General features: G+C 44.4%; 1 protein-coding gene across 25 annotated transcripts in view; it reads left to right on the forward strand.

The window, feature by feature from the left end:
• JARID2 (jumonji and AT-rich interaction domain containing 2) overlaps nucleotides 1–25752 on the forward strand; it is a 243443-nt gene that overhangs the window by 145671 nt on the left and 72020 nt on the right. For all 25 annotated transcript variants that reach the window (XR_016394549.1, XM_089918351.1, XM_089918350.1 and 22 more), the window contains one exon: nucleotides 1255–1396. Coding sequence is in view for 22 of the 25 variants with exons in the window: in XM_089918351.1 (XP_089774477.1) it covers nucleotides 1255–1396 (142 nt within the window). In the remaining 3 variants the exon portion in view is untranslated. The remainder of the gene's footprint in view (nucleotides 1–1254; nucleotides 1397–25752) is intronic.

The following is a 25752-nucleotide window of genomic DNA, read 5'->3' on the forward strand; positions in this document are numbered from 1 at the left end:
GATTTCCAGCGTTGTTATTACTCATACCCCGAAATGATGTAAAAATAGATAACTGGGGAAATGCATGCGTAAACAGGCTAAGTCTGGGGAAATGCATGCGTAAACAGGCTAAGTCCCAGGGTTTTGTTGCAGTATACTGTGTTCTTCCAGAAAATCTTACCCAATATGTAGAATATTGTGTTCTATATAGTGTTTACTGCAACTAATAGGAACCGCTCTTTAAGTGCTTCAACCAAAAAGGGATTTAATACAGGGACGTAAGTGCTTACAAACTTGCTGGAAGGGTTGGGAGAACAAAAATCAAGGGGCCACCCTGCCCTTTTGGCTTCACTTAAAAGCCAAACACCGTGGCTGTGAAAATGCAGACACTTGCTAGCATTTCTGCTGATGCCTGGAGGCTGGTGACTAGACAGTGGAACTGGGGGCCGGTGGCTGTGGACACTTGTGTGGGTACAGGCCCCCCGTTGGTAGAACCTAAATTGTATCCAGAACCCTAGATGCAAGGACATCTGAATGCTAGAAGACCAGGCTTTTATTCAGCTGTGACCCGTTGGCTGGTGGCTCAGCAGCTTCCATGTCACTTGGCATAGCCCTTTTCCCAGTCTGGGTTACTAGTGGCTCATCCTGGGGCCACCAGACTCCCTCTTCTGCATGGTACCATGTATGGAGTCGTGGAGAATCCTTATCCTCTGAGACAATCAGATTCCAATACAGTGACTCTGATACAGTGGTTTGCTATGAAGAGCAAGTTGTACAGTCAGACCTCTAGTTAAGGACTGATATATGGCCACAAGGTAATGATTGATGCTTTTTCTTGGGTGGCAGGTACTGGCTCCTGAAGGCAATTCCAAAAAGGATTTCAGTGTTTCTAGAGTAAATATTTAGCCCTGGAAGGGTAACTAGTTTGAATCGGCAATACGTGAAGTTTGTTTCTTCCTTTCCACTCCCTAGCCCTGAAAGATGTTGATGCACTTCAGAAAGAACGCTATAGTGCATTATTGCAATTACACATTTCTGCTTGACTTTCTTACTGTTGGAGTTATTTCTTTGGTAGGCATTTCACTCTCGTGTAAGGTCTAAAGTAGGTTGAGGTGGGACTTTTTCCCCTCCATTCACAAGGGATATGTACCTTCTAATTCTCTTCTATCCAGATTCTTGTCTGCCCTCATCAGCCACTGTGTAGGGTTAACTGTGGTAAAGTGCTGCTTCCTGATGTCATGTATTGAAGTGTTTGTCCCCTTTTTTCACCTGTAGGGCTCCTTGGTAATGGCCAGTCTAAGGGATTAGGACCAGCATCAGAACAGTCAGAGAATGAGAAGGACGATGCATCCCAAGTGTCCTCAACTAGCAACGATGTTAGTTCTTCAGATTTTGAAGAAGGGCCGTCGAGGAAAAGGTTAGTACCCAAGGCTGAAAATATTGGTGCCTTAAACCAGGGACTTCACACTAGGTTCCAGTTTTGTCCGTGTGGGAACAAACTTGGGCCCACTCACCCAATCTCCTGATTTTTTCATAGAGGAGCCAGAATTCTGGATTTTTGTATCAGATATCCTGGTTTCTAAATATTGTCCACTAATTATTATTAGAGATGAATAAAGCAAAAAAATGCTGTGGACCAGAAGAAAACACTTTCCTGCCATAAAAATTGGCCAAAGAGTTGCCAACTTGTAATTCCTGTCTTTGCTGTTCATTTTAATTGATTTTCATCAGTTGTATTCTTGAGTATATTAGATGGTATTTCGCCATTTCTAAAGAGATGTTTCTAAAAATTTGAAGAATTAAATGTGGTGTTTCTGAAAAAGTTTTCCCCTTGTCAGGAAAGCAAAATCCACTTGGTGTTAACCAAGTTAGTAGGTGTGAAATCGGTTCTTAAAATTAATTTACCAGCAGGTTTTTAATTTTTTTAAATGACTTTCCTAAATAAGCTTCAGATAGCTTGATCAGGAAGTTGGCTATGGTAGTTTGATAAGAGTTGTGGCTTCATGGTCAGACAGTGACATTATATAATAATGCTTTTAACTGGGTGTTTTAAAAACCCGTTGTTAGTTATCAGCCTTATTTCACGCCTTGTGTTGTCTGCGCGGACCGCCACCCCCCTTAGAGTTTATATTTCATTTCATTCCTTTTCTGCTCTCATGCTCAGTGTTTTCCTGGATGACAAGATTAATTACTTTTTCTTAGAATCTGTTTTTTGGAGAGGTTTGGGAAAGGGGGAAAAAAATAACTCCTGGTCTGGACTTCGTTGTTTGCCCTTTCTATATACAGAATTACAGTTACTTTTCAGAAACCATCTAGTTGTGTATATCTAATGAAGAACTGAATATGGTGGCAAATTAAGAGGAAGGGAGAAGGGTGGCCATGTGTGGATACTTAAAATCCTTAACAGAACTGTACTTTAGATCTGAAATTTGAGATGCATAGCTCCAAGCCTTTATTTTCCTCTGTCACGCAGTGTCTTCAGTTAGAATACCCGTGGTATAGAGTCTGTATTAACTTCCATCCTCTTTTTCCCTTAATGCTCGGCACTGTGTCTTAGAAGGTGTCATTGGATTTGTTAGTACAATTAGCACGCGTATGTAAGAAGTATCTCTGCCAGTGTACTGGACTTTGTATGTTACTCTATTTAAAAACATTTGGCTGAGTGTCTCAGTGTAAGCCTTTAATGTTTCAGATGCTCTGTGACAAACATTCACTCTGCCCCAGTTTGAAAAGTGCACCGTCACAAGAGGGAGAGTTAAAGGGTGTGTAAGAAAAACCACATTAGTAAACATACTGGAATGTGTAATAATACTCTCCATGTTTCCAAACATGGGTGGGGGGTCATGCATCATCTTTCATCTGTTTTTGAGGAACAAAAGTCTGTGATTGTGGTTGGAAATGACAGTACCCATCATTCAGCTACATGGCCGTCCATCACCCTCACCTCTGGTGAGGTAGGTCAGCATGGGGGTATGATGACAAAGGCCATTAGGCTTCATTCTCTTGGGGTGGGTGTGGGGAGCCCTTTGTCCCTGGCTCCTAGCGCCTTTCTCAGATGGCAGTGCTGCCGGCTTCCTCTTTGCACGGGACTGTGGTCCTGTGTGGCAGCTGTGTGCAAATCAGTCAATTAACTTTAATTCTCCAGGGCAGTGAAAAAGAGAAACTTTGTTTAGGGGAACTTAGGGAAAACTTAATGCATTGCTAATCTGCTTTAATTATTAGTGTGCCAAGTACCTTGTTTTACTGAATTATGGATTCATGACAGCATTCTGGGGAGTTACGATCACAGGGACATATAGTGTAGATTAAGGTTTTGACAGGTTAGGCTAGCTTTAGGGCTGCTCTGGGGTGGCCTGCGTTGCAGAAAGGGGCTGCACTACCCATCCGTAGTTTACGGATGGGTAGTGTAGTTAGGGCATAAATATCTTGAAGTGTTGCAGGGTACATAGCAAATAGAAAATAATAACTTTTAATAATTTTTGGCTTATTTTGATTCCTTGTTGGTATTTAGCATAAACGTTTAGTATAAATTCTACGGTATGAGCCCTGCCTTGTAAGGGTATGAACAGGAATCTGAATTCCTGGAGCTTTGTCAGTTACTGTCAGACTTCAGTGCTCAACCTTCCTTCATGTTACATGTAACGTACCTTTTCTAAGAAGCTGACGAGTGTGCTGTCTCTGCTGATTCCAAGCCAAGCCCGGAGTAACTACCTAAAGTGGTGATTTTGAAATGTCGCTGAAGCGACATTGAACTGATCGTTGACTAGATCTTACTCTTTATCTAGCGTCTAAAATTCCCATAAATATGCACGAGAAGAGCATGTTTTATGATGCACCACTTGCATTCTCTTTTGGCATTTAGACTTTCTATGTGAGAACACGGAGTCCTAAAATTCCAGTCATGATTCATGTATTTGTTTTGGAAAACGCTCTCTCTCTCTCACCCTCTCCCTCTCCCTCCCTCCCTCTCTCTCTCTCTCTCTCTCTCTCTCTCTCTCTCTCTCTCTCTCCCTCCCTCCCTCTCTCTCTCTCTCTCTCTCCCTCCCCCCCTTTTCCCTCTCTCTTTAGAATGATACGAATTGCTAGCTATTTTTGTACAGTTAATTGCTCTTTCTAGGTGCATGTTTTTAGGACCACCAGTTAATATGCCTTTGTCTTGGTGGGGGAGGGAAAGAAAGGGAATTTATGTGTTTGACTTCCTTAAGAAAAATTGAAATCTGATGTGGAGACTATGCCAACCTCAGTTTAGACCTTGCCCTGAATTTCCAGCCTGCAAGTTGAAGCAATTCCATTTTCTGATTGATGCTTGTAACACATTTCTTAAGTCTTTAGTCAAAACATCCCATGTGTTTACACTGTGTTATTTTTCTACCGGAAACCCCCTAAGCTATGTTTGGTCCTATGTACTTGCTGCCATTGGTTTTACTTAAGTTGGGGATCTTTTTGGTATATAGGAAGCAGTAGAATCCAGAGTTCCATAGGATTTATTTTTCTTGATTGAGGCAAAAATAAAAGGTATTTCTTTACCTAGTCATTAAAAGGTCATCATCTAAAGTCACTCTTTGTAAAAGGAAAAGCCAGCCTCTCTAGAAGCTCTTTGCCTGTTTGATGGACAGGGCAGCCCAGCCATTGAAGATCTGAAGGACTCAGCGCTGGTGGGAGTTCCTAGGCGTTGGTTTTCTTTTTCTTTTGATCCCTGTGGTAGGTGAGTTTAATAAATAATTTAGAAAATCATACATTAATTAGTTCTTACTGTTTAGAATGGAAACATTGTAGAGGTTTTCCGCCTTTAATCATGCCATGCCTAGCTCCTTACCCTCCCCCCCTTATATTGCTCATCCCATGATACTCGGTTATTGTAAAATTTGTTTCCTGCAAGAAGTATCTGAGGATTTTTAGAAACCAGAATGGACCAGTTTTGTCAGTCATGTGTGGATAGACTGTGAGAAACTTGGGAATGATGGTTATGATCAGGTTAAGGGATTATGTGTTTGGCTGGTGGAAAGAAGGTGTACAAAGAAGTTGGTGAAATGGTATACTTTCAGATGTAAGTGCATGGGAGATCCAAAATGCATGGTCCTTCAGGGGTCACTGGACTTGGCCACTCAGATATCTAGCAGAATTAAGTGTCGTATGTACTTATTTTATCTTTGGATGGGTGGTAGTTCTCAGGGACGTGTCATGGGCACCTTGTGGTTAAGAGTATGGGCTGGAGCCAGACCGTGTGGCCTCTTCTGGCTCAGCTGTCTATTATGTGTTCTTGGGCACGTTCTGTAACATCACTGGGCCTCGGTTTTCTCACCTGTAAAATGTCTGTGACAGTAGTAACCACCTCATGGGGGGTTTTGTGTCCTAGGCAAATTGATTCATGAGGAGCTCCCAGGTATATAATGAGGACTCCGTGTGAGATATTACTGTTAGCTGTCATCAGCATGTATGACACATGAATTGCTACATGGGGACATGCACATTCATTGAAGACTTCTCAAATGTGATTTTGATTTATGCAAATTGTGATTTATATCTTTTCTCCATGGCGCCGCCCTCACCGCCATCCATGGGCAGATGGAAAAGTGTGGGCCTGTGTCCCTCTTTTTTTTGAAGTTTACTGAGTCACGGGAAGGACCCTAATGGTGTGGAGTATGAATTCTTCCACAAAGCTTGTTGTGACCAGGTATTTGCTTGCAAGGAGCAGGTGTGAGTGGGGTGAGGTTGTAGTTTGTGAAGATGCTATCTGGGCTATTCACATGTAAGTCACACCTAAGCCCTTGGGGGGTGGCCCCTATTTCACTGGTACTTAATAGTAAGATCCCTGACACTTTTAAAAACAAACTCCACGAGTGTCTACTGAAATAGTAAAAAAAAAAAAAAAAAATAGTGTGGACTGTGCCTCTGTAGGGATGTAAGTGTTTTCTTTTTATTAAACAAAGAGCTGCTGTATTTTAGCTATTTAAGCCTTTGGGAGTGTAAGACTTGATGGAGTTCAGACAGTCAGCCCTGCTCTAGAAGGTTGGATTTTGAATGTGGAGTGTTAGGGGTGAGGACTTGGTGTGGTTCAGGTTTTGGATATGAATACATGTTGAGATGATGAGAATTCTCCCAGGCTTTTAATAGGCATCCCTTTTACAGCTGAATTGTCAAATACTACTGTTTTCCTTACTATTTCTGTTCCGAGGTGCTATGTTGACATGCAGTAGTTTGCTACCTCCAAGTTTGGAAAGAAGACAGGCCCTTCAAATGCATAGGAGTCTTACTGGGCAGCACGCAGTGTTAGAAATTGGAGTTATTCAACGTGACCATCCTTAGGAATTAGAATTTTAAAAGCCTAAATAGTTTTTACATATCTGTGTAACAAAATGCATTTGTAGGATAGTTTAATGTTAAATGCACTATTGAATTCAGAGCTATCTTGACTGAAACATACTCTCTACCTACAGGAAGTAAAAAAGGTGCAAAACTGATGAACTGAATATTATGTGGCACCTTTAATAACCACAGAAAATAACTGTAGAGTTACATAAATGTAAAAAATGTAAACCTAGCTGTGTCTAGCCCATCTGCTCTTTTAATTTACCCGCACAGCTGTCACTTCTGGTGCTCTTCATTCCTTCCTTTAGATCTATGTGGCTTTCTGGTATCATTTTCCTTTTGATTTTGCTTGTAGGACTTTAACATTTCCAATTTCTGCTGGTGTTGGATGACTCTTTTAGGTTTTCTATGTCTGATAAGGTCTTTATTTCACCCTGATTAAAAAAGAATCTTCTTATTAGGATTGTAGAATGACATGCAGTTGTGAGAAATTCAAATTCAGTTTTGGAAGATATTTTTGCTGGGTATAGAATTGTAGGTTAATAGTTCCTCCTCCTCCACTCCCCTGTGGAGGTTGTTAAAGGTACTGCTCCACCGTCTCCTGGCTTGCAGTGTATCTGGCAAGACATCTGCTTCTAAAGTTTTAAAAAATCTATCATACAATATGCTTTCATATAGGTTTCTTAGATTCTTGTGTTTGGGCTTCATAGAGCTTCTCAGTTTTGTAGATTTCATCAATTTGGGAAAGATTAGAACCGTTATTTCTGCAGGTATATTTTGCGTGCGTTCTTCCCCCTGCCCTGTAGGGATTTCAGGTGCACGTATATCAAGGTGTTCCAAGTTGTTCCACAGCTCATGAATACTCTGTTCATTTTATTCCAGTCTTTTTTTTCTCTGTGTTTCATTGTAGATAGTTTCTACCTAATATCTGCAGACATATAATTTTCGCCTCAGACATTGTTGTCTTTAGTCTCTAGACGTCTCTAGATTTTGGTCTTTTTATAATCTTTAGTGTCTCCCCCTAACATAGCTTAGTCTTTGTTCTACCTTCTCGAACATATGGAATGGAATTATAATAGATGTTATTAGTGTCTTTGTCTACTAACCTATCGTGTGTCACGTATGGGTCATTTTGGATTGATTGATGTCCCTGCACTCAATGTAGGTCATATCTTCCTCCTATTTTGCTTGCCTGGTAATTTCTTATTGGATGCCAGGCATCGTAAGTTTTCTTTTGTTGGGTTCTGGGTATGTTTGTATTTCTCTGCCTCTTCTCAAGCATTGCTCTAGGGTGTGATTAGGTTACTAGAGAACATTGAACCTTTTAAGCTTTGTTAGGTAGGGCCAGAGAGCAGTGTTTGGTGTAGCGGTAGGTTTTCCCAACTATTCAGGTAGAACCCATATAAGTACTTTATACTTTACTCAGTGCCCTGTGAGTTATGTGTACCATTTTGACAATGCATGATTCCCACCCCTATGTGGGGTTTGGGGAGTGTTCCCTGTAATTCTTTCTTGTGGTACTTTTCCTTGGGTACTTCCCTCACACACGTGTGCTCAGCGAGTACTTGAGGAGGGTCCTCAGCAGATTCCAGACTTTTCTGTGTGGCTCTTGCCTCTCTAGTACTCTGCTCTATACATTCTTTTCCTCCCCAAACTCTCAATTCCTTCTCCTCAACTCAGGGATTCCTCTGGATTTCTCTCAAGGTCGTAATCTGGGCAGTCATTTGTTTCCCAGGGACCGCGGTGCTTTGTTGTGTGATGTCCATTGTCTTGTGTGGATTTTTAGTTTTTCCAGGCAGCAGGGGAATCCTGTCCCTGTTACTCTGTCTCAGCCAGAAGCGGAAGTCCTATCTGTTCTTTGAATGTTGACTGAGAGAAAGAGAATGAGATAGAAACACAACACGGGAAATGTAGCTACTATGTTTGCACTTTATCTTAGTCACGGTCATAACCTCACGTTTAATTAGTCATCAAAAAAGAAAAAAGTGAATTGCCTAAGTAGGCCCCAATGCAATGAAATAGAAAATTTCAAAATAAAGAAGCAGCTGACTTATAAATAGAAAATCTCCCTCCACAAGAGAGCATGTTGCTAGTAGAAATCCATCCTTCATACTCTTTGAAGCTCCAGAGGCTCTGTCTTTAAAAGAAGAACTGTCCCTTAGTGAATATAACATATCGTGCTAATAAATCTTACTTTAATCCTTATGAAATACCTGGAAGGTTTTATTACCCTGTTTTATAGCTGAGTCAACAAATGTTCAAAATACTTCACCAGTGGCATGTTTCGTGTAAATAGCAAAGTCACGATTTGAACCCAGCTCTTCATATCTCTAATTCCTGGAACTTTTCCACTATGTCACTTTCCATCAGGAGTATCGGATGTAGGTCTTATTTTTTCAGGCACCTTCAGGGCAGATTTCAGAAGGGTGCTCCTTTGGGTCAGCAGTGCCCGGCTTGGCGAGCTGAACAGTGGCTGGTTCACTGTGCCTCTCGCCCCCTCAGCTGAGCACCTCCATGCACTGGACAACTCTTGCGGCCCCTCAGATTATATAGCCTATAAATGGTCTCTTCTCTGCTGGTGCTTGTATTCCTTCTTTAATGTAATAAGTGAAATTTTTTTGTTCATTGTAAACCAAGCAGTAGATAGAAGACAGGTGAATCTTTAGTTTCTTTTGAGTAAAACACACTTTGCTTTTGAAATCATTTCTGGAGCCTTCCAGTATTAGAGGTTAGAGGTCATGCTTTCCTGCACAAGTCATCCTGGATGTGAGAACTCTGAGGACCTAACTGACTATTTTATTTCAAGTGACCGTTCCAGATAGATCGTGATGACTTAGTGATTATAGTGGGTTGTTCCTACATCCCTCTGGGAAAATGTGCTTTACTTTCACTTCACTTTTCACTCTTGTTGGCTCACCTCAGGTTCCTGCTCATGGGTGGGTCTCTTTCACCTTCCCTGCTGTTCAAGTTTGGGAGGGGAGTTTGCATCTCTCAGCTCTACACACCTTAACCCTGATCTTAAGTGTTTTCCCAGATTAAGTGACCACCAAGGTGAATCTGAAAGTCACGTGACTCCAGTTGGCTAGCAGAGAGCTGGGAGAGCGTTTCTGATTGTGCCAGGGCTTCTCAGTGTCATCACCCACGGTCATGGTTAGATAGATTCTTCTCCTGCAGCAGCGTCCCCTGGGCTTTGTTCACACCTCTCAGATCCTGCTCATGAGTTCTGTCCCCTCGGTAACCCAAGACACTGGCAGTCTGTTCAAGAGAACCCTCCCGCGTCCCGTCCCTCATGGTGACATGGAGCCTGGCCATGGTGTCTGCGGAACCATGGAAGCCGCTCTAATCAGCATGACGTCTGACTGGTTTTGCACATGACATTTTTTATGGGTGGTTGGTTTATGGGATTCCCCGTTTCCTCTTCCTGTCTTGGAATTTTGACTGTGTGGAAGATTGTTACCTGTGTGGCATGACTTGGGGGTTTCAAGACAATGTTTTGCATTGCTTTGGTTTCCAAGAAGCAGAGCCTTTTCCTCATTTAACAAAGCATCTTGTGGAGTCCATCTGTGTGGTCCTTTTCACACGTTAGGCCCTCTTGACTGTGCATGCGAAAATGCATGAGCAACGCCCTTTATGGAGGACTAAAGGCGCAGCCCAGTCACGGATCAGAGGATCAGAGGAAGGAAAACCCAGGTCTAGGTGGTGCTTTGGGAGGTGGGGCGGAGGACGCAGAGGGTGGAGCTTGGAAGAATCTGGAACTGGGTGGGGATTGAGGTTGCTTCGTGATTGCCCAGACCTGGGCTGGTGATTTGGGGTTCCCTGTGTGGAATGTGTGTAGATTTGTTTGGCCTAAATGGCAGGACGGACTGCAGGTTCCCTTCCCTTTGGAATGTTTTCTTTCTCCCCTCTACCCTGTGCTTCTAGCTTTAGCAGAGGTGCACTGTTACCGCCCAAACCAGCATAAGTAGGGCTGAGGGGTGCTCTGTGTGCTTGACTTCACCCTGGGCTGAGCCCCTGCGTGTTGTCCTGGGTTGGGTACGTGGGAGGCAGGAGCTGGCGGAAGGGCATCACCTCTCATCCCCAGTCCCGCTGACTCTCACTGGCCTGCTCTTCCTTAGGGCCGTGGTGGCGAGGCCGGGGGAGGTCGGGTGTGGAGGGCAGTGTTCAGGGCTTGCGGGCTGCTGCTTGCACTGCGTGGTGCTCCTGTCCTTTTCTAGGTTCCCTGTCCTTGCACGGAGTCTCCTTACCTGCTTTCTCAAGGCACTTCCCTCCTTGGAGAGCCTTCCTGCTGCTTCTCTCTCCTTTCCCCTTCTTCTTCTCAACCCTGTGGACATGGGACGTGGCTTTAGCCTCCTGAGACCCCCCTCCTGACTTCAGTGCCTCTGGCCCGGCACTGTATCATAGGTGTATCCCCGGGACCAGGATTCTCATACAGTCCGTGAGGCCATTGTTCCTGGGACAGGAAGACAGCTTTCCAGGGCCTTGGTGTCTATGAGATTTTCTAAACTCTTGGAGGGATGCTGGGTCCCTGGGTAGCATACAAACATGTGTAAACTATTGTGTGTCCATTCTCCTCATGGCCTCTTGATCTTATGGCAGGTGACACCTGGGTGGGAGGCTTATCCCTGATTGATCCTCTGAGTTATTAGATGGTTTAAGGAGTGACGTGTTTTTTTCTGGCGCAGTCTTATAACTAGGCCTTTGATTAGAAATCGGGAGAGAGAAAATTCTGAGATTCCAGGATCGTGTGGACTGACACTTCATCTCCTTGGAGAACCTTTTTCTGCTGCTTAAGTCAACTTTTCCTCTTAACTCTCCATGAGAAAGACAGTCTTCCAAAAGAATTACCCCTTTGCAGGGTGGCTTCGACAAATGTTTAAGTGCCACTTCTGGTGTGCCGGCCAGATTCTAAATTGTTTACGTGTATTAGTCCATTTGATTCTCACAGCAGACCCTTTGGGATAGGTCTTTGAACATCATTCCCATTTTGTAGATGAGAAAACTGACACACAGAGGGGCTTGGGTGAACTTTGCCAGGAGATAAAGCCCCCAGATTATTTCAGAACTCAGTAAATGGTTTCTACCCACCTTGAGTGGAGTGGTGCAGAGCCCCCATGGAGTGCAGGTGTTGGAGACGGATGGAAGAGTTCTGTTGGAGAGGTCTGAGGATTCTCAGGGCTGGGCCAAGCGATACCTTTCTAACCCTCAGAGGAGTGGGACCTTCAGGGAAGCAGAGTCCAGGAATGCTGATTTCTTCATCAAGATTCGAGTTGTTTGCCAGGTACTGGGTGGATCTAAGATATGGTCGATTAAGCCTCATTTTGAGCTGCAGGAAATCTCCATTCCAGAGGGAAGAAGGAAAGAAGCAGATCATTTCAAATGCTGTGTGTTGAGTACCATGGAAGATGTGACGTCTGTGGGACACTAGGGGGTGTCTAGGGAAGTTGGGGCACCCTACAGTGAGCTGACAGGAACATTGAGTTTTTCCTTTTGTAGACTCTCACTCTTGCTAGGCTCTAGATTCCGTGGAGAAGCTCTTGTAACTTCCTGACGGAGGGTGTTGGGAGCCAGCTTCTTGGGCAAGGTAACACGGAGAGACAGGCCCAGTGCCGGGGGCGCAGTCAGCCCGGTAGCTGGATATGTTGGAGCCACATTAATCACGCGATGAGCATGTTGGGTGCTGCAGAGCAGGGAGGGCCAGCGCTCCATGCCGGGGGCTTCTTCGCAGAGGCTGAGCCTTGACACATGACGTGGTCCTGTGCTCTGTAGCAGTCTGTTTCTTGAAGGCCTGGTGTGCTTCAGTACTTTCTCTAACTGACTTGACCAGAGGGCTGGAAGGGGGCAGGGTTTATTTACTAACTTTTCTGTACAGCACGTTTGGGATAAGAAGGTTAGTTGATATTTTGAAGGGGCACACGTGTTTGTTGGGACAAAAATATAGGTCCCACTCCAGTTTTCTTCTGTCTTGCAGAATCCATCGTCAGGGTTGACGCATTATTGTAGTTGATTTAAGCAGTCACCTGTAGTGAGAGTAGGGTGCACCTGACACCCCACCCTGCCTATCCTGGGCCTGCAGAGACCTGCAGTGGTCTGGGAGCTGTGCAGGCTTCGAGTTGGACCAGCCCAGGTAGGCAGCCTTGCAGTAACCAACAACCCAGGTGGTTCTTCGAATTAAACACGGTAACGTATCTCAGCAGTAGGTAGGTGCCTGCTATGCTGTAGCCTTGGTCCCCAAATCACTCCAAGCCAAGATGTGCTGAGAGGCACGGGAATTGATGTTTGTTGGATGCGTGTTGAACGATAGCATTAGTTAGCTTCCTTTGATTAGAGGAGGGAACAGATGGACTCCCTGTCTTCACCTTAGTAAATGAAAAACAAACCCCGGTCGCGATCTCTTTCTTTTTTTGAACCAAAGGATGAATTGACTTAAACATAGAGGTTCTTGGATAATCAGAAAGGGATTGGCGGGGGCGGGGGCTTGGGGGGCTTTGGTAATTGAAAGCTATCACTGTCATTTTCTGGTTTTGATTAGGAGACTTTTAGAATAAATTTATGTTGGCTCCATCCTTACTTGACTTTTAAAGTTATCATTGGAATTTCCATTTTTAAGTGTCTCTTAAAGCACCACATATCTGGCCTGGCTAATTTGGGGTGGGGTAGCACCTTGTATATGGAGTAACACGGTGTAGGAATCTAAAGCAGGGAGAGGTGTATCCTTCTGGCATTGTGCAGTTTATTTTCAGATTTACTGTTAATGCTTATCTTCCTGGAATCGTGTATTAAGCTTTTTCATTAGTGAAACTGGGCTCCTCTTTCCTTAACACATTACTTTTCCTGCTAGAGAGGGATTCTGTTTAGAGAAGTCTTCGTAGATAGTCAGTTCTTCTCCATAAAGACGTACCACCCTCCTAAGAGGTCAGTGCACATGGGTCTTAGTGTGAAGGAAGGAATGGGAAACACGGGGCCTGCCCCAGAGCACGTGTGTCCTCTGCCGGGTTAGAGATTGGCAAAATCCCTTTGATTTAATTGGTCATTAGTTGTTACTGAGGACAAATTTTTGGATGCTTGTGAGAATGGGCAGCTGCTCCCAGAATTCGCTTAAGGTTCCTGGTAAGCACACAGGCTTCTGCTGCATTTATTTGTTTAAGGAAAATGGTAGAACTTCATTTGAGGCAGTTTTATTACCGCTGTGGCCATTTCCTTTTTCTGTTACCTCAGAGATCTGATTGCAGGGATATCACTTCCACCTCCTATGCAAATGATGGTGTAGCATGCATGCTTTGTGGTTGCCACGGAAACTGGATACCAGTTTCCTTCCTTCCTCTTCTAGCACTGCTCTTCCTTGTATTTTCGATATGAACGTCTCTGTCACGTGCTTTTGTCCTCCTTGCCTTTTACGCTCCCAAAGGACAAATGTAAACGCATCCCTGATCTCTTCAGTGGTATCTGACCCTCCCGGAAACATCTTATCAGCTCGTAAGTCTTCCTTGATGAAATTGAGAGCGAGCACAAAGACAGACGACACTGGTTCCATACGTCTCACATGAAAGGCACTAGATGCTGGGTTTGTGGGGTTTGGAGTCACCTCATTTGCAAAGGGGGTGACAGCCATTAGTGTCACTTGTGGTTCACATGTGAGTGCTTTTGCAGGGGTTGTTAGACTTGGCTTTTTATGCAGAATGTTCCCTGATGTCAGCATCTCCCTTGGCTGCTTAGCAGCTCAATTAAAAGCAGTGCACATTGTTGCTGCTAAGATGAGGATAGAGTGTTCTCACCACCCCCGCCCTACCCTGTCCCTCTCTTCTTCCCTCCTCTTCGTTTTGATGGTAGAATTGGCTGGGTGGAGGGAGGCACTGCGCTAGAGAGATTCTAAAGGACAGGCCGAGGAGGGAAGGCAGCAAGGTAAATCACTTGTCGGGGGCAAGCTTTTGGTTCATTTCTGCTGTTAGAAATTCAGAAATTTAACGAAGAGACCATAATAATAGATGGGTTTTTTCCCCTTGGAATAAGGTAAATGTGGGACAAGAATATTTTCTCACTTGCTTTAGGCCCAGTTGCTTTGATCTAGAAACATAGAATCTATCATGGCCTCATAAAATGCCTTGATAGATCTCTCCCGCTAGCTTAAAGCCCATCCCATAGGATGAGTGTGGAGTCAGCAGCATCTGTGTGATTTTTTTTTTTTTTTTGGAGTGTGTTTGGGCAGGGAGGGAATTGGGTGATCATCGCTATCTAGCCGTGCTCACTCCATGTTCAAGCTTTAAAAGGGTTTGGCCCTCAGCTCCCTCACTGATGGGATCGTCCTTGTTTTTCTTTGTATCCCCAGTGGCTGGCGGAGTATCTGGTATGTTTGTATGTTTTTGTGAAGGTAAACAAATTCTAAGAGTAGCCAAATAAAGTGTAAGGAAAGGAAATCTTCCTAGAGGAGTTGTTCTATTTGAGAAGCATATTTTCCTATTTAGAATTGTCCAGATCTTACATACCCTCTTATCATATTGGAAGGTAGGTGCGTGTGTACTTGTGTGTCTGTCTCTCTGTTGTGTGTTTTTGAAGTGTTGCCCATAGTTATTTATTTTAGAGGGTTAGGAAAGACTGGAGCTGTTTTTTGGTAGTAATATGTTATTCTGCTCTTTTATTCCCCCCCACCTCCCCAGCCGTTTCTCCTCCCTTCTTATCTCTCCTCTGCTTCCATAATACTTCCTGGGTCCAAAATTCCACATCCATCTATATAGAAACCAAAATATAACTTGTAAAATGACTCGTCAGGGCCTCTCTTGTGACCTCTGATTAGGATATAAGCAAGTACCTACTTCTGCTTTCACAGCAGGTTGTGGAGTCCTCAAACCACTGCAATGTGAGTTTTCTGCATTTCCATCAGGCATTGTTAATTAGTGATGCCAAGTGAAGGGGGAAAATGCCTTCTTGTCTGAAGGCCATGTGGTTTTTCCTATGGTGCTAGCTTAGTATTGACTACTGTTTTCTGGTAGAATTTTGAGATATTTAACCAGATCATCGAATTCCGTGATAATAAGCATTATTCTCATTATGATGGTAACAAATATATCTGGCATTTTTTCCTGTTACCCTCTCAGATCTTGGTTTTCCCAGAGGTCAAAGAAGACTTAGCCTTTGTTTATTTGCGTTTTTGGAGTTTAGTTCTTAAAGAAAATTTACTCTGTAAAGTTTGAACAGCATATATGACCACTTTATAAAAAGCTTCAACTATGTAGAATTGGCATTAATGTTAATTCCTGCTGTCTACTGTATATAAAATGCAGAAAGATTGAAAACGTTTAAAAGGAAAACGAGAGCTGGGTCTTAGAAATGAATCTTTGTCCTGTTGTTCATACTTGGTTTCAGACATATTTGGAAATGAACGGAGGCCTTCTGAGATGTTGCTTCTTTCATAGGAAGTACTATTTTGTTGAGTATATAACAGTGTAATAGGCCAGGTGCTTTACTTGACTGGGTCAAGTAAATTGTTCTCTGATAATATAATTAAAAAATAACACGAAGCAAGCATTGGCTCTGATGTATTATCATGTAAATCCATTTAGTGGTTATTGATTATTATCTTGTGGGAAGGCTGTTTTTGTCAGTGCCTACTTATCTGGGCATGGTAGGATTACTGGGGCCTTGTTTCCAGGCCGAAGCCCACCTTGGCTCCTGCAAACTATTGGGGAATGAATGGTCTGAAGAGGATGCTTCAAGTAACCATGAACACGATTCAGGTCAATCTTGGGGGATACTTCGTGATTACCCTATGATGTATTCATTAACTTAACATTTTGTTTCTTCCCTGTTAACTCGGAACTGTGCAGGATGGGATTCTAGCAGTTTTAAAATATATGTAGTTTTCAGTCCTTCTTTCTCTAGAACGTAATTATAAATTTGTTCAGCCTGTTATTCTGCCCCCAAGAACTATGTTTGCATCCACTGTGACAGCCTGCAGACTGTTTGTACTATAATGTGCTTGCTGGTCTGGCAAATGCCATTGTGTAATGTGGACTGGCACTTGGCCTTTCTGGCGCTTGTCGTTATTCCCCTTTGTAGGGATTTGAGCCGCTCTGGCCAGGATTTCTCTCCCTATATTCATTTCTGAGGCCTCCTACCGTCCAGTCTCATGGAACGAGGCCGGGATAAATAGAGCCCTTATAGATCATCTGAATGTCAGATCATCCTGGTGCACAGATGAGAAATCTAAGGCTTAGGGAGGACTGGGCACTGGGAATCCTCACGGTGAGAATGTCTGTGAATGTTTGAAGTGATTTTAGAACCAAATCAAAATGTACATTGATCTTGTCCATACAGCCAAAATCTGTATTACGTCTCTGAAAGATGCCCTCCTGCTATGAGCTTGGGCTGTTGTTGAAGCCAGAGGAAGGTACGGCAGTACAGCTTTCCCTGGGTGCTGGAGACCTGGGTGTTTCGAGGGTCAGGAAGAGTGATGCCAGCAGACACACAGAAGGCTCGCTTGGACTGCTTTTTGCGGGGCCCTTTCCATCACCGTCACCGCCTCTACTCCCACTACCTTTGGTACAAACGAGGGCTTGCCCATGTTATTCAGATTTCTTGGTTCAGCCCTCAGATGGGCAGGACATAATTTAATCCCTGTTCGAGGACAACATTTTTGCCCATCTTCACCACTCTCCTGTGTTTGCCCAGATATTTTAAAATTTATACTTAAAACAATGAAATTTGTATACAAAGAAAGTATTTAAGACTGTCGATATAATTTTCTCCTTCGTTGAAGCAATCTGAGAAATGAAGAGGCTCACAGACGTCAGTTTGGACAGTGACACCCACGGATTTCCCAAAGAGGTTCTATCTCCATTGTTGACCCTTAATCTAGGAACATAGAAACTGACTTTGTTGAAACCCCCTTGAGCCAGTAGCCACTAACTGCATGACAGTGGGAGTGGACACACTTCTCTTAGCAAATAAAGCCAGTAGGGAGCCTGTTCCCAGGCATGCCTGGCTAGGTAAGCAGGCTAAACCTGCCGTGAGCAGTCCCCGTATGTTTTTGCTAAGCGAACTAGGACCTACAGTACACATGGCACCAGTGTAGCACCCTTTATGGTGCTACCTTTGAAAGTAGACTTTATCAAAATTGAGAGGACAAATCCAGAATTAAAATTCCTCTGGACTAAATCTGGTTTTGTTCATTTAAGATGTAAAGTAGATCTTTGATGCTGGCTGCCTCAGCAATTAAACGGGCCTTCGTGTCCAGTACTAGGGACGGAATGCCTCTGTAATGTGGTGCAGTGGAGAGAGCAAAGGCTTTGGAATAATGTAGATACTCGCTTGGCATCTATGTTCTTAAAAGCCAGGTAAAGTCGCTGAGCCTCCATTGCATTGTCCGATAAATTTGCACCACAGCACCTTACGGAGCTGGCTCTAGCCCAGTGGTTCCCCGGCCTGAGCATGTAGGAGACCACCTGGAGGACCTTTTAAAACCCAGCTTGCTGGGTCCCACCCCCCAGAGTTTCTGATTCAGTTAGTCTGAGAATTTGCATTTCTGATAAGTTCCCAGGCAGTTCTGATGCTGCTGGTTGGAGGATCACACTCTGATAACCAGGGCTCTGGTAACCACTGGACTAAACGCTGTTCATGATTTAAAGCACCTTGCATATCACTGTTCCTCAACAAATACTAAATATCCATTTTCTATCGAGTCGCTGTGTAAATGGACCGTGATAACCCCGCAGTTACGAGTTCTGGGAGCCGTTAGCCTTTATCAGGTAGATGCAGCCTTTGCTCCAGAAAGACTTGATCTCAGAGCAGTATTCTCCTCTTGTCGCCGCTTGTTAGTTTGGGTGACTCCTTTAGGTAAGAATTTAGATGAGTTAATTTTTCTTTTCTTTGGTGAGCTGTGATCATTTTGTTGTTCTCTGGTTTGGGTTCTCCTTTGAACAGACCTTTACTCAGCCCAACAGGTGACGCGTGGCTCGAATTCATCGGTTTGTGCCCCCCTCCTCTTCCCTTCATACATGTTGAGTTTAGGCCTTAGCCGCTCTTCCCATGCCTGCTTGAGATGATGGCTTTCGAGACCTTTTTCATGATATGTCCCCAAACGTTTCCTTCCGCAGCTTGTTCATCTGCTTTGTGCAGAAACAGAACAATGATGTCTTTCCTTCCCTTGTGGTTTATTTGAAATTATTTATAGACTGGTATCTGGCTGCATGCCGTCTCCTTCCCAGCCCCCAGGCCCCGGTGTAATTTGTCTTTAGGTAGTTGCTTACGTGCAGTGTGCCCTACCTAAGGGCACACTGTCTGAGTGGAAGTATTTTCCTGCTACAAACAACTCACCAAAGCGGACAATATGATTTCATCTTGGATTGCCTTTGCATGCGATTGTCGTGGGCTGGCTTTAATTCCCCATCTATAGGATGATTTCCAGCTCCCTGTAGGTCATCGTGGGTGGTGCACCCTTTGGCCCGGTGGGTGCACCCACACTGATGGCACAGTACTAGGTCTGGGGATGTTTCCAGCTGTTCTTTCTGGGCTGTGGAGAGGAGAAATTGGAAACGGTACTGTGTCCCTGCAAGTTATTTCTTCTTTTGTTTTCTACTTAGTATTCATGGATGGTATTCGGCTGACAGGCAGACAATGCAATATCCGTCACATCCCCGTTCTTAGGATTCTACCGGGCCTTTCCCCACAGCCCTTCCAGGGCACGTGTGTGAATATGTGTGCGCCCGGGTGGGAGTGAGAATATGTACATATGGAGGTGCCAGCGCACCTCTCATTCTTTCTCTGATTTCACACGTTTCAACTTGCAGAGGATTTAATTTAATTTATACCCGGCGGGGGAATTTGCCCGTAAAACACACACACACCTCCATAAGTCTGTCTCCACCTTTCACTGTGTGCCCAGTTTCAGTGCTTTACAAAGCAAGTTGTGTTTTAGATCAGAGAAGGAGAGATGACACTAAATAACACTGTAGCTGTCCCTTGGTGCACAGAATTCATATACTTCTAGTCATGTTTGCTGTGAAGGGCAATTCCATATACTGATCAACATTTTCTCAGTAGCTTGTCTTTTAAAATGAAATTTGTTGTATTTTTAGCCTGTGGGTTTCTTTTCGGGGGCGGTGGTGTCTCCCAGAGAGTGTTGCACAGCGATTGGGATGAGCCAGTTCCCTTGAGGAGGTGCTGGGGAGAGGGACTGTCACAAAATTCTTGCAAGGGCAAAATAGGGTCACTTCTCATCTGTGTTTATTTTACCCACTGTCAAGTGTGGATGGGAATGCTTTGGTTTACAGTCACCATGACAACAGAGGCTACTTACTCCCTGCCCCTCAACAGGCAACGAACCCATTCATTTATCCAAGTGTCTCAAAATTCCATTATGTGCATTCCATGGACTGTTAATCCAAGTATTTTGACAGAATGTTGTTGTGTGTTCTCTAAAAGTATTCAGTAGTGGCTTAATCTTGTTCAAGTCACCAAATATGTGTCTCGAGGCACTGATTCCTTGTCTCTCAGGGGGCGATGAGAAGAAGGATGGTCAACAACAGAACAGGGTTCCTCAACTTCCTGTATCTGGGGCTTTTCTGTGCTGGGACATTCTCTGAAGTTTTGTGGTCGTATATAACTGAATTTTTTTCTTTCTACGCCATAAATAGATTTGGGCTTTGTTTTCAAGAAAAATGCTTTAAGTTACCACCAAGTTAAATCTCTTAATTCTGGCTAGTTTATTTCAAATTTCCGGGGTGTTAGGTTACTTTTGTTAATTTATTACTTTATTTATATTTATTTTTGGCTGCGTTGGGTCTTCATTGCTGTGTGTGGGCTTTCTCTAGTTGTGGCAAGCAGGGGCTACTCTCCATTGTGGTGTGCGGGCTTCTCATTGTGGTGGCTTCCCTTGTTGCAGAGCACGGGCTCTAGGCGTGCGGGCTTCAGCAGTTGTGGCCCTCGGGCTCTAGAGCGCAGGCTCAGTAGTTGTGGCGCATCGGCTTAGTTGCTCAGTGGCATGTGGGATCTTCCCGGACCAGGGCCCGAACTCATGTCCCCTGCATTGGCAGGAGCATTCTTAACCACTGTGCCACCAGGGAAGCCCTACTTTTGGATGTTAGTCATTGTGGTTCCCGCCCCAGCTTTACTGAGAAGATCTAATTGACATATAACACTGTGTAGACTTTAAGGTATATAACCTGATAATTTGGTGTATACACATATTACGAATGATTACCACAGTAAGGTTAGTTAACACATCTGTCACCTCATGTACTTCTATTTTCTAATTTAATCTTTTAAATATAAAGTGTTATTAACTAAGTCACTATGCTGTACGTTAGATCCCCAGAACTTACTCATGTTATAACTGGAAGTTTCTACCTTGACCACATACACACACACACTCCTGCTAATAATGACTCTCTGTTTCTATGAGTTTGGTTTTTTTAGAATCCACAGCAAATGAGGATCACACAGTATTTCTCTGTCTGACTTATTAACATGACGCCCTCGGCGGCCATCCCTGTTGTCATAAATGGCAGGATTTCCGTTTTTATGGCTGAATAATATTACATTGTATATTCATACCACGTTTTCTTTATCCATTCATCCCTCCACAGATTCTTAGTTTGTTTCCGTATCTTGGCTGTAAATAATTGTAAATAATGCTGCGGTGAACATGGGGTTGCAGGTATCTCTCTTTGAGATAGTGACTTCATTTCCTTCGGATAAATACCCAGAAGTGGGATCGCTGGATCCTGTGGTAGTTCTGTTTTTAATTTTTTGAGGAGCCTCCATGCCGTTTTCCAAAGTTAGCTGCACCAATTTACACTCCCACTGACAGTGTGCGAGGGATCTCTTTTTCTCCACATACTCCCTAGCATATGTCTTTCTCATGTCATTTTTCCCTGTATAATGTTTGTATTCTATGTTTTTATGTTCCCTTAAAATGAGTTCAGTTCGTGGAAGAATGAGAGTCTGGTGGGCTGTCCTCCTGAGATAGAGTTTGAGTCCTCACCTGGTGCCTTCGTGTCCGCAAAGGTCTGGCTCTAAACGGACCCAACCCAGCCCTCAGGCCACACTGGTTTTATTGTTTCATTGTTGAGCTAATCAGCCTAGAAGCCCAGGGGTGTGAGGTTGTCTTTGTTGCTGTTTGCTTTGAGAAGGGGAGGTCAGGAAGGAATAAACTACTTTTCTTCCTGGAAAGTTCTCTTCTCTTGAATGATTGGTTCCCAAGCCTGTTTCTATCCCAGAGGGAAGTTGTTTCGAGGGCCGATTCCCTTGTGTGGCCCAGGTCCTGTTTTTCTTTTTTTTCTTTTCTTTTTTTAAATACATCTTTATTGGAGTATAACTGCTTTACAATGTTGTGTTAGTTTCTGCTGTATAACCGAGTGAGTCAGCTGTATGCAACATCCCCATATGCCCTCCCACCTTCCCTATCCCACCCCTCTAGGTGGTCACACAGCACCGAGCTGATCTCCCTGTGCCATGCGGCTGCTTCCCACTAGCTATCTGTTTTACATTTGGTAGTGTATATATGTCCATGCCACTCTCACTTTGTCCCAGCTTACCCTTCCGCCTCCCCGTGTCCTCAGTCCATTCTCTATGTCTGCGTCTTTATTCCTGTCCTGCCACTAGGTTCTTTGGAACCTTTTTTTTTTTTTTTTAAGATTCCGTATATATATATGTGTTAGCGTACGGTATTTGTTTTTCTCTTTCTGACTTACCTCACTCTGGATGACAGACTCCAGGTCCATCCACCTCGCTACAAATAACTCAGTCTCATTCGTTTTAATGGCGGAGTACCAGGTCCTGTTTTGTAATTCTCCTGCTGCAGCTCCATTACGCTGCACTTCATGGAACCCAGGCTTCACGGTCAGACCCGGAAGGCAGGGCGTGTGTTTGCTGGTTCACTGAGGTTCCTTTCCGTCCAGCTCATGGATTCTCGGCCTCAGTTTCCCTTTCAGGTGTACTCCTGCATGTGCTCACGTTTGAGGGGTCTTCCCCGGCGTAGTCAGTAGTTCTGGGCCTGCCTGTTGCCTCTCCTTTGTTGAAGGGGGAGCGGGATGAGAGGATGGATATTCTGAGTTTTAGATTGATAGCGAATCCTCAGAGCTCACTGAGTAGTGTTTCCGTTGTATGACTCCTTGCTCAAGTTTGTTGGTGTCTTTATAATCCCAGAGCTGAAAGATTGTAGAAGTCTAGGACAGGGAGGTCTGACTCGCCTGGTGGCACCAACAGCTCCAGCGATGCACCCTGTTTCTACCTGTAGGATTAATTCGTGTAACATTATCTGCTTTCAAAATTGTGTAACACAAAGAAAACAGTAATTTGTGGGGGGAAACCCCTGTGACGTTACATTGCTGTGCTCTGCATCTCTGATGAAATAAATCCATTTCAGAAAGCACTGGGTAAAACCTGGGATACCTGGAATTGTGTGAAATAGGAGAATCAAACACAGAGAAACCTGAGGAAGAGCACAGCTGAGGGACTAAGCTGGGGAAGGGAATGACCATCCTTCTGCAAACCAGTGGGTTCCCAGGGTTAACTTCTGGGGGTCTTTTCTGGGAGTGAGGTTGTTATCACTGGTCTCTGGGGGTATTTTGGAGGGAGTCGGGGGAGGCAGAAAACTTTGAAGTGTCCAGCTGGAAATGTTCTCTTACATATGCTCATTTACAAATTGCTGAAGGTGGGGCCTTCCGACCCTTCCCAGGGCTGATGGATGGCTGGGAGCGTGGTGTTTGGCATCGTATTGACACAGTGGAAGATGGATGTCTCTTTGATCAAAGGGAGACCATTAGGGCATGTTTAGGCTGGTAGAATTGAAGAGACTTCTTCTAAAGGGAGTAGTTCCGCGCCTCCTGGCCCCCATGGCCTGCCACCTGCATCTTTACGAACAGGATTCAGATTTATCCGGCTTGCAGCCCTGGCATTTTGCTAAAGCTAACTGTGAGGGAGCTTGCATTTAAGTAGCTTCTGTTTCTTTGAGTTAATCAGTGGGTTACAGAGAAGGGGAGGATATCATTTGTTTCCATGATGCCTCAGCACGTCATGGGTTCGGACCATTTGGGAAGATGTGACAGTTTTCTCTCTCGCGTCCCCTCCTTCATGGGGTCCCTACCAGCACCCATCCTTAAATTGCACCTTGGGGTTCTCCTTTTCCTCCAGAGCTGGCTTGCCTGGTGGTGGCGGTGCAGCGCAGCGAGAAGAGCCACGTGGGAGGTTCCCGTGGCCAAGTGTCTCGCCACTCAGTGGAAGGGGCTTACATTCTCCTCTGGGCTGGGCAGTGGAATGGGAGAGAATGGGGCCATGCGAAAACAACACGTCTGCCCATGGGAAGCATCACAAAAACTGACTGTTCCTGGTGTGGGAGGACCCACGGAAACTAGCTTTGAGTTTGGGGTTAAAAAAATAAGTGTTTAGAGGTTAGTCACTTTTTAAACTTTCAGTTCATAAATGTTGTTGATTGTCGGAGGTTTCCATCGGTTGAATTATCTCCCCCCTGCACGCCATTTTCACAGTTTATTAGGATCATGGAGAACACTCCCATTTCTTTCCCTCTTTTCTCTACTTTTTGTTCTCTGTCCTCTTTTGTACCGCCATACAGAGAAGATGAGAGGAACCAGGCGATGCCGAGGCTTTGTGACAGCACCTAGGACGGAAGGTGGACCTGTGGCCTTCTTTGGAGGGTATATGAGCTGCAGTGAAGGAGGCTGACCTGTGGCTTCATTGTTTCCTGTTTATGGACACGAAAATGGGCTCGAGCAGGAAGGATTAATGAAGGGCTTAATTGAACAGGAAGTCTTTCAGCCCTTCGGAGTTGCTGAAGTGGTGCATACAGCTTGGGTGTTTATCTTGAGTCCCATATAAGAGGTTGGACTTCCCTGTGGTCGTTTCTGGAACTTGGTGAGGATCAGAACTTGTCAGGGCATTTGAATGTTGCAGACGGAAAAGCGATAACTAGTCACTGACAGCACTGGGCGAAGGGGAGGGCTTGTTTGGATTTCTGTGTACTGCCAGTCTCGCCTCTTGGGGTTTTCTGCAGCTGGCCTTGCTCAAAGCCTTTGAAAGTCCTTTGAGCTGCTTTTATAGCATCTCAGCAAATTCAAATATAGTATCTCTGGAAAGGAGTGATAAGTCACTCGTCTTATTAACAGCAGGGTTTTGTTGGTTAAATGGGTGTAAGAAAACATATTTGATGACAGGGCCCCTTGTGAGTCAGAGACCAACTTTTTCCTCTTGGAGAAATTCTCATTTTGTGATGTAAGTGAGGTCTAGTCAGAAGACACTGTCACTAGACCCCTGCGAGGGATCTTCTGAGCCACACACAGTTACGGTGGGTGTGTGTGTCCTGCAGATGTTTGGTGAGTCTCTGCTTGTCATTTGCTGCCGCCCACAGACGTGACCCCTTTCCACTTAGTGCTCCCTTGACCTCAGGTATTAGGGCCTGTGGGTTCATATCCTGCAGAGTCCATCTGGGACTCCCAGGTGGTTGACAAGGAAGAAGTGAGGGGACTTTTATACTGGGGAGAGGCTTCTCAGATCCCAGAATGGGTGTTAAGAGTGTAAATGAGAGACGATCCTGGCTGAGTTGGAAGGTTTGAGTTGGCCTCCATTCTCCTGGCCCGTCTGGTTTAAAAGGCCACTTGGTTTGGTTTTATATAGCGATGCCATTTGGATAAATGTTTCTGCTTCCTGGCCTGACATATGGTTACCTTCTGCAACCCTGAACGTTGGTAGAAGTTCAGCATTGCTTGAGGGTATCCTAGGCCTTGTTAGAAAGGAAGGTGAGTTCTATGCCATGACTCTCTCTTGCCTCCTTTGAACTGATACAGGTTCTTGGGTTTTTATTTAAATTTCTGTGCCACTGTTGTGTCTGCTGGGTCCGTCATGGCAGCCTCCAGTGACACTGAGCCTGGGCTGAGTCTCCGAGTGTGGGATGCTGTGAGCTCCTGTTTTTCATTGGGAGAACGTGCCGTACCTCCAGGATCACAGAGCACAAACAGCGAAAAGAAGGGAGGATAATGGCTCTTATGTTCATTAGTGATTAGCAGATTGTTTTTAATTATGGTCATGTTTTTTAACTTTAGCAGTTGTCATAAAATCCTAGACCTTTTTTATAAACATTCAGGAAGAGACAATGTGTGTGGATTGTAGCGTATCCCTTTATCACAGAACAGACTTCCCTCTGCATTTTGGTTGGTGATAGCTTAAGTAACACCCATACTTTGAACATTACACGTGATTATGTTTCAGCCTACTAAATAAATTTCTATCAGAGCCCCAAAATGAATACTCTGGGCTTCCCAGGGAAGGAAGCATATTAGAACCATGGTGCATTACTTTAGTTTTGCCTTTTCTTACTTTTCTGCGTGGCAAAAAAACCACTTTTGGGGGAGGGAATCCAGTGGATTTTAGCCCTAGGTATATTTTCAAGATATAAAATGTTGGATTGTGAGTTGCTGTGTATTTTCCATATGCAAGCAAGGAACTTGAGTTGTAATTGAG

Source organism: Delphinapterus leucas, chromosome 10 (assembly GCF_059928025.1).
Source record: "Delphinapterus leucas isolate spDelLeu-1000000601 "Yukka" chromosome 10, BTC_Dleu_Yukka2, whole genome shotgun sequence".
In the NCBI taxonomy this organism is placed as follows: domain Eukaryota; kingdom Metazoa; phylum Chordata; class Mammalia; order Artiodactyla; family Monodontidae; genus Delphinapterus; species Delphinapterus leucas.